We start from the raw sequence: 9,278 nt of genomic DNA, 5'->3' as shown, positions 1-9,278 counted from the left end.
GATAATAAACTGAATCCTTGTTAACTTCAGTTAATCATTCTCTTTTGGTTGCAACATCAAAACATACAAAAATCAAGCTTTTACAAACATTGATCATAAGATTAATACAATATCCATCATATCTACATTGAGCTTGAGTAAGTTTTCGAAGCAAGCCACCTCTCAGCTAAAGCCATAGCTTCTTTTGGCTTGTATTGTGCCACTGAATGACCGGCACCCTGCAAGTATATAAATCAAATAACTAAAATACACATTCAAGATAGAGGCTTACTTGATTATGAATATAAAATACGAAGGAATCAAACATGCAAAAGCATAACGACTGTTTTATTTAAAATATTGATGATGACAATAATGTGTATCTTACTTTAACAGTGGCAAATGCCAAGGAGAATTCTTTTTGTGCATATGTCGTTTCATATCTGGAATAAAACGATGAGATTAGTAAACATATATACAACTAAATTATAAAATATACAAATAAATAAAGTCGATTCTCACCCTCCGACTTGATTGTTAACATAGAACGGCTTCCATGGGCTATCAATTTCTAGATGAAGAGCAACTATCCATTGCTCGATTCCAACATATGGAAATGTCATATCATGGTCACCACTGTCAAAAAATTGTCTTATATTATGCATAATCTTTCACTATGGTCTAATTAGGGAACAAAAAATGTTGAGAATATTGTTATGTTACCTAAAGATCAAAGCTCGACAATTTTTACTAACAAGTTTCTTGTGGTACGCAAAACTACTAAAGATATCATAAGCATAACAAAATGTATCATTTTTTTCTTCAAAGTAATGCATCGTCATGTTGAATAACTCCCATTTTCGAATTGTTCCCTGAACATAAATTATTGAACAAGTTTTGATTATATATAATCCCTAACTTATACCTCCTTCAAACAATATATAAATAACACACCTTGCGAACTTTAAGAGCTTGTTGCACAGCCTCATCATTCATCCAATCTTCTCCAAAATTGTAATAGTTCTCCTAAAAGAGCGACGTGAATATAAATGTCATTAGTTTTAGGAATCAAATTCCTATTACTCAAGATCAACCATGGAAGTATAAGTTCTTGTATAGACAAAGGAGAGAGATACATTACTCGACAATATGGCTTCACATCTGATTTATTACAAAACGGATCCAATATATTTTCCATATTTAGTCCACTTGTGCACTACAATTCCTAAAATTAGATGGCCACTTGTTTTATGAAATCAACATGGTTTTATAAAATCAATTTAGTCAACATACCTCCATGTATCTTTGAAGACTATCTATGCATATCGAATTGGCAGTATTCGTGTTCACATAATTACCACGACAATTTCCTATTGCAGCCTACAAAATCAAATTATTATCACTATTATACAAAGATAATTCATAATTTTATAGTAATTCTTAAAAATGTCTAAAACTTACCTCATAAATGTCATCAGATATAAGTGCCATACGATGAGCATATTCAAATCTAGAATTGAAATCCATGAACTTATGGGTGAGAGGACTGCAAAGAATGTACCCCTATGTGCCAATTCAAAAAACATAGATTATTTTGTATCTTCAAATTAAATTAAAATATAAAGCTTTAAATTTCATGAGATTTCATGGATAATATACTTGAATATTCAATGAAGGTTGATCACCTCGTTCATTTGCTACAAGCAATAATTTTTCAACATGTCACAACCTTTTTCATGCATGATGTGAAATAGAAAATTGATATATCACCAAAGAGAATCATGTACCTTTGTACACTTCCAAAGTAATGATAGGCGTTATAATTCCCATGTAAGAAGTGCCCGCTATGTACAATGGATTTTTTAAAAACTTACGATGGTCGATAAGAAACTGTTGGATATCAACCCTAAACATATAAGATTTATAGACTTAAAATCAGTTTTAGATTAAAATAAGATATACCTTCCGAATAAAATCGTTAGCTTGCTTGACCAAAATGCTATCACTACTGATTGATGCTTCTTTTGTCATGGCATATGAGAATCCGACACCCGCAGGCATATCAACAAATATGACATTCGCTATCTACAACAAACCAACCTATAAATTTTAGCCAATATATAAACATAAATTCTTACTCAGATTCAATATATAATAATATAATGTTAATGTGGTGAAACTTTATTAACCTTAGTCCATGAGTTTGGATTTAATGTGACTGTGATATTCTCGGGAGCATTGACAAAGTTAAAACTAAGTGGACCTACAAGAAAGTAATTCATTAGAAAAAAAAAAGTCAAAGTTGAAACTAAGTGTCAGTGGACTTGCAGAAAAAGTAATTCATTAACAGATTGACAATTTCAATAAAACACTTTCACATTTTTATAGGGTTAAATGTAGAATTTTTTTACCAAAATGGTATGTTTTACAAACTTATTTACCAAAAAAAGTATATTTTAAAAATATTTACCATTTAGGGTTTAAATGTAATACCAATTCAAATTCGAAAAAACCAAAACAAAACAAATAGAATAAGACCCTTGAAAGACACACACAACAGATGACGTCTTTGAGATCGTGACAATCATCTTCTTCGCTTTCGACCACATCCGACGTCGGATAGTCAGATTCCAACCACAACAGAAGCCGAAAAGTCCGCTACGAGCACAGAAGACGTTGACGAGTCTGCCTCCACCCTTGCTGCACCGAACGAACCCTAACTTATTGGAAAATTCTTCCTCGATTCCGACCATCAGACGAAAAACGAGCCCAATTTCCTATAAGTCTTCATTTGCACCAGCTCTCTGATTTGCTTCATTTGCTTTAACCCTGTTGTGATTTGCTACAACATTTAGATTTTATGCATTGTAATCGATTTTTTGTTTTGTTCCTATTTGCTAGATGGATGTTGTTACATAGTTTTGTTATTAGGGTGGGACAACTCATGATGGTCAATATGGTATAAATTATAGTAAAACTCCAAAAAAGCAATCAATGCTACATCTTTTGATAAACACCACCACCACATCAACTTAACTTGCAGATATCTATCCGTAGGTATTGGAAATCTTGTAAAATACATCCCTCTTCCTACCAAAAATAATGATGATGTTAGAATAATGTTTGATGTGCTTTATCTCCATCAAGAAGTAAGTAACATTGATCTATATTTAGAGATTGAAAACAATGTTCAAATTCGACACACAAAGATGGCGTCTAGGTATAAACATTTGTGTTTTACATGATTTACATGTTTCTACTTATTTTGGATGTGAGAACTTAGTTTGTAATTTTTTATGTAGAAATTACACATCTGTTATTCTAGAAGAGGAAATGAACAATAAGTTACTATTACCTAATACGAGTCATGCTAATTTCATATAAGTCATGATTCAGAATGAAGATGTCTACTTGATAGATGAACACATGCACATGATGGTGGGATGAGATATGGGTAGCTCACAACAAATTTGTTGAAGATTTTTAGCAACTTAAAGGTGCTCGGTTTTTTTATCAATCATAACTTGTGTCCAACTTACTTTCTATAGATTGGTGCACTATTTTAAGGTGAGGCATCCTTTAGGATCTAGTGCCCAAGCTAATGGAAGCTAATGGAGTTGCATATACTTCTCATGATGTTGAGTAGCTTTAGTGTCAAAAGCAAGTGCACACTCCTTGAGATCTTTTAATCGAGAGAAATGTATATTTGAGTTGATAATTCAAAGAGGAAAAAATGTACAACTTTCTTTGAATAGTTGCACATATGGTAAGTGGATGGTATTTAAATATAATTGTTCTCATGTCTTGAATGCATGTGTCAAACTTTCTTTGAATAGTTGGCAATATCTTCATAAATGTTACTCAATTGTAGAGTATTATTCTACTTGAGCATTCGAGTTTTCCCCTTTTCCTCATGAAGCGTATTGGCTACAATCGTCATCTAGAGAATTGCTTCCAAATTTAGAATTTTTACGGAATAATATGTTTAGAATTTTTACTTTTATTTATAAAATTTAATAGCAAATAGTTAAAGAAAATGTAAAAAAGAATATCTAAAAAACAATAAAAATTAAAGAAAAATAGCTAAATATATTAAAAAAATATGAAAACAATGTTTTGGTAAATATTAAAACAATAGCTGAAATTTTTTTAAAAGTTAAAAAAAATATTATTTTGGTAAATATTTTTGACAATTATATCTTTTTTGTAAATATGTTTGAAAGTAGACCTATTTGATAAATATTTCTTTCAAACTCACTTATTTTGTAAAAAAGTCATCAAATTTACAATACCTTGTTTTAATTTCTAATTTAAGTAATTAATACAGTTTGAAATAACTAAACAAAGTCGACAACTTTATACAAATAAGCAATTCTATTATTATTTTTACAATGTGACAACCAACCTAGTGATACAAGGGAGAACACAAACTTCTGGAACGAAGCATGGCTGGGCATGTCACCATTATTCATTCGATTCTCGAACCTCTTCAAGCTTGAAAAGCGTAAATCAACACGTATTTCTAAACGGAGAAACTATTACGGTTTTGCTGTTGATTGAAAAAGGACCCCTTCATCCCCGGTTGAGATTGCAGAACTTGAAGAACTTAAGGAGATTATTAACTCATTTTCCTTCTTGAATGCTAAGGACTCATGGAAATTCTCTTTGGCTACAGTGGTGTATTTAAAGTGAATATCCTTAGGGATTAAATCGATTTTGTTATTACGAATGTATCGATAAAAAGAATGGAATGGAATAGCATGGTTCCAATCAAAGTGTTAGTCTTTATATCGAGAGCCTGTTTGGGACGAATTCTGACTACTGATGCCTTATCTCATAGAGGAGTCAACACCAACTCAACTATATGCTCAATGTGCTCGAGTCGGGAGGAATCAACAGACCATTTGTTAGTGGATTGTATGTTTGCATGTGACACCTTTAAATGGATATCGAAATAGTGTGGAGTAGATATTCAGCGCTTTTGTATTGTGGCCGATGTTATTAGGTTTGCATCTCAATGGGGTAATTGCCCTAAGAAGAGGAAAATACTCATAAGCATAGTATATGGTGTAGTGTGGTGTATTTGGCTTGCGAGAAATAATAGGATATTCAATAAAGTTCCTTCAAAACCTTCAATAGCAGCGGACCATGCGATTACTTTGATCTATGGTTGGGTCAGGTATAGGGGCAAAATCGGGAATTGTAATTGGCTGATTTGGTGTAATAATCATTTTAGTACTTTGTAGTTTTTTAGTCAAGAGGTGGTATATCCCCCTATACTGCATGATGTATTAGACTATGATTTGTGGCTTGTCTGGCACCTTGCCTCGTTTGCCTTAATAAAATTCTCGTCGGTTCAAAAATAATAATAATAATTATCAATTTTATAATCATTACAGCGATCATTAATATCGAAATAAACATTAGGACCGTAGAAAACAAAGCTTCACAATCGTAAATACTTATAAAGCTAGCATTTTTTCTTGAATCTCATGCATTTGAAATCCCCTTTTTTTTAACTTCCTCAAACTACATTCAATTGAAACCCCCTTCTTTAACTAATGCAACTCAAAAGTTTTCTTAATTATAATTTTAACACTCAAAAGTTTTATAAGTTATATTATGTTTAATTAGCATTTAGTGAAAAGTTTACTATAAAAAAGTCAATCTTTTGTGTCTTTTGTGTTATATAAAATATTACATGTAAGAAGGATGTCATAAGATATTGTGATTCAAAATTTTTCATAGAGTTGAAGCATTCACGATCCAAATATGATGATTTGAAGAAATGGGTTATGTCGCATCGATGGTAATTGTAATATGATTTTTTCTTTCAACCAAAACAAATGAAACTTTTCTATTCTTTATTTATATTCATTTTCTCATTTAACCTTTATATGTGATTTGTGTGTATTACTCAATCTTGAATGTGACTCTTCAAACATCAATGTTTTGCTTGAAATATCTTTCTGATTCTTTTTTTCAAGAAAAATATATTGATTGCAGGTTAGTGAAGATTTGTCATCAAGTTTCTATGGTTAAATGGTGTTAAATGAAGAAAGAAGATTCAAAAAACGGATATAAGTTTTTTTGTTTGAGCAATATTGACGAATGTTAGTTTTTTCTTTTGATTTAAATGTATGTTTATATAACATCTTTATTTATATATTCAACCACCCAATGCTCTTATTTATTTGATTATAGTTTTTCTATTTTCATTATGTTTATTTTCTATTATTTTTTTGTTGGGTTATCCTACACAACATATTTAAAAGACAATATTTAAAAGATAACATAATTTTTTAACATTTAATATGTAATTATGATAGACTTATCATAATAGGTTCTTCATATGAAAGTAATTTATCCATATTACTACGACAAGAATTACATATGACAATTACGAATATATATATATATATATATATATATATATATATATATATATATATATATATATATATATATATATATGTGTGTGTGTGTGTGTATTTGTGTGTGATTTGTTTAACATGTATATGCACCTATGTATGTTATAAATTTATAATTAAATATTTTTATGTTTAATAATTGAAGGGATTAAAATAACGCATCAAAACCAATTATTTAGACGAATATAATAATAATAATAATAATAATAATAATAATAATAATAATAATAATAAATACACATTTCCAAATACCATATTCATTTGAAACTCACACTACAACTCACGAGTTTTTTAATTTATGTATATTTATTAGTTACAACTCAATAGTTTTTAACTTATGATTATTAATTAATAATCACTAATAACTTTTTATTTTCCTTTATTTTATAAGGTTGTAAAGTTTTACTCATTAAAAACATTAATGTATTTGAAAAAAATTGTGATTTAAATATGAAGAGTTAATATAAATGTTATAATAGATGGTTTAGTGTTTTTATGTTGTTAAAAATTATAGTGTTTATTTTTCATATTTTTTATTATTCGTTGTATATATATCTTTTTTAATACAAATGTTATAATAGATGTTTTTTTATTTTTATGTTACTAAAAGTTGCAGTTCATATTTTTGTTCATACGTTTTGTTATCTGTTATATTATCATTCATTTGATATATAATTTACACTATTTTTAAACGATTTATAAAATTATCAAATAATTGTATATATCACAATGACTTAAAAATTAAACTATAATGTTTAATAAAACTAATATGTTAACTATATTTTTTGCTTTACTATTAACATTTTATTTTAAAATAGAAATATTAAATAATAATTTGGTTAAAATTATTATTTTAACTATATAATTCTATTGAATTCTCCTAGTAGCTATAGAATTTTGGGCCATATGGAAAGAGGCAAATTCGGTCTTAGAAGTCATTAATTATCATCTATAAAAGAGAGAAGGTTATAGTTTATATTGTTTTCAATTTAAAACTGAAATATTGTATTTTTTTTTTACAAATAGAATATCAATTGCTGTTGTATGACTAATTGATTAGTGTATGCTTTTGGACTTACTTCATCGGCTACGCGTCGACACTTACTCATGCATTGATGCCAGCATGGCACCGAGCGGTGGGGGCGGGGCCCACTAATCAACTTAAATAAAACTATACCATAATATAGAATGCATTTTACTTCGCATGCAGTGTCATAATAATTTCTAATTTTTTATCACTACAAATTATTATCCTTTTTAAAGATATATAGTATCGTTATTTCAGTATTACAAGTTGTCTTAAACTCTTAATGTTATTGTCGTTCAGATTAGATCGTCATTTAAATAAATAAAATCTTTATTTTATAAATTAGTTTTTATTACCGCAGGTCTTTTAAGAATTTATTAATATGTTTTCATTTAATTATTCATCAACACCAAAGCAATCAAGGATTATATTAAGTAAAAAGTAAAAACTACAAGGATTGATATCTATAAAGTATAAACAGGGTGCATGGTGTAAAATGTGTAAAGATAACTCGCTGCAACTGTCCAACTGTTGTTTGGTGGTTTATTTTGGAATTTAACGTTGCAGATGATCAAGGTTTCTATAGACAGGTATATATGGTCTCTTTGAGATTAAAAAAAAACCTATGCATGAACAAAAACATAAGAGATCATACCGATTTGATAGAAGAAAGTAATGACAGCAGAACAGCCAGGACCTCCGGCGAGATAAAATAAAAGCGGGTCTTCTTCTGGATTTCGTTCTGATTCAACAAAGTAGTAGAAAAACTGTGCTTCTTTCTTCTCTCCTATTCCCACATAACTTCCATACAATACAACAATGTTTTAATTAGAATAAAACGTGAACGAATCTGTGTTAATTTCTCTAAAGCACCATGTTTTCCGATGAACTAATAACCTCTGTTACAGCTAAGAAGTGTAAATCGATGATTTTCAATATGATATGAAACCAGTTTTTTCATAAAGGTTGAGATGACGATACCCCGTTTCGAGCTTGAATGGAAGTTGACCAGGATATCCAGGAAGGGTTTTGACGATTGATTTTGAATGGGATGGAGTTATGAAGATGGATTCAAGTGTTAGAAGAAGGAGCAGGAGCGAGGGAAGGCCAGCCATTTTTACGTGTCACTTTGAATTTTGGTGATCCCACAGTTGGCTACTATAAATAGAAGTCTTCCACAATGGTTCCTTTTGAAACTATTAAACCGTTTAACTATAATTATCACATCGGCCTTATAAATATTTTTATAGAAAATAAACTTGGACAAAAATCATAATATAATACATCATAAGTGTTTTTCAAACGCATACACCTTAACCCTAAAATCACGACAAAAATGTAAGATTGGTCTTTTTTTTTATAGCATTTGTAAGATTGGTCTTTTTTATAGCATTCAAAAAACTTTGAATAGTCCAAAAAGTTTCTCACTTACATAAAATGTTTAAAATCAAGAAATTTTCATAAATTTGGTCAAAATAACTTAAAAAGACGGCTATTCCCTTTTTGTGTTTTCCATTTTTTATATTTATGTTAATACTTTTTTAATTTGAAAAAAAATGAAAAAGAAATTAACTACCCCACTTCTCTCTCTCTCTCTCTCTCTCTCTCTCTCTCTCTCTCTCTCTCTCTCTCTCTCTCTCTCTCTCTCTCTCTCTCTCTCTCTCTCTCTCTCTCTCTCTCTCTCTCTCTCTCTGTGTGTGTGTGTGTGTGCAAATCCAACCTCACACAGACAACACAAAAATAATTGGGTTATAATTCTTCCTCACCATAGAAGTTACTGATTTTATGTTATTTTAACACAAATTCTGAGATCTTGAACAAATCGATCAAGGCGGATCAAA

General features: G+C 29.7%; 1 protein-coding gene across 1 annotated transcript; it reads right to left on the bottom strand.

Moving 5' to 3' along the window:
• LOC111899793 (serine carboxypeptidase-like 13) lies at nt 1–8,600 on the bottom strand. The gene is made up of 14 exons (XM_023895681.3): nt 8,419–8,600; nt 8,093–8,238; nt 2,169–2,242; nt 1,942–2,064; nt 1,767–1,869; nt 1,639–1,676; nt 1,441–1,542; nt 1,273–1,359; nt 1,121–1,195; nt 934–1,005; nt 703–851; nt 502–615; nt 368–422; nt 1–218 (listed from the first exon to the last, which is right to left on the bottom strand). Exons 1-14 carry the CDS (start codon nt 8,550–8,552, stop codon nt 123–125), a joined length of 1,368 nt encoding a protein of 455 aa, XP_023751449.1. The 5' UTR covers nt 8,553–8,600; the 3' UTR covers nt 1–122.
• Between the last annotated feature and the right edge of the window lie 678 nt (nt 8,601–9,278).

This window comes from Lactuca sativa, chromosome 4 (assembly GCF_002870075.4).
Source record: "Lactuca sativa cultivar Salinas chromosome 4, Lsat_Salinas_v11, whole genome shotgun sequence".
In the NCBI taxonomy this organism is placed as follows: Eukaryota; Viridiplantae; Streptophyta; class Magnoliopsida; order Asterales; family Asteraceae; genus Lactuca; species Lactuca sativa.
This window is presented reverse-complemented; position numbering and strand designations above follow the sequence as displayed.

Bases quoted from the DNA above. Each gene is read 5' to 3' on its own strand.
- LOC111899793 (XM_023895681.3), bottom strand. From the start codon at position 8,552: ATGGCTGGCCTTCCCTCGCTCCTGCTCCTTCTTCTAACACTTGAATCC. The intron at 2,243-8,092 runs GTATGATCTCTT...ACTTTCTTGTAG, and splicing joins TACTTTCTTCTATCAAATCG to GTCCACTTAGTTTTAACTTT. The intron at 1,006-1,120 runs GTAATGTATCTC...TCGCTCTTTTAG, and splicing joins ATGTGAAGCCATATTGTCGA to GAGAACTATTACAATTTTGG.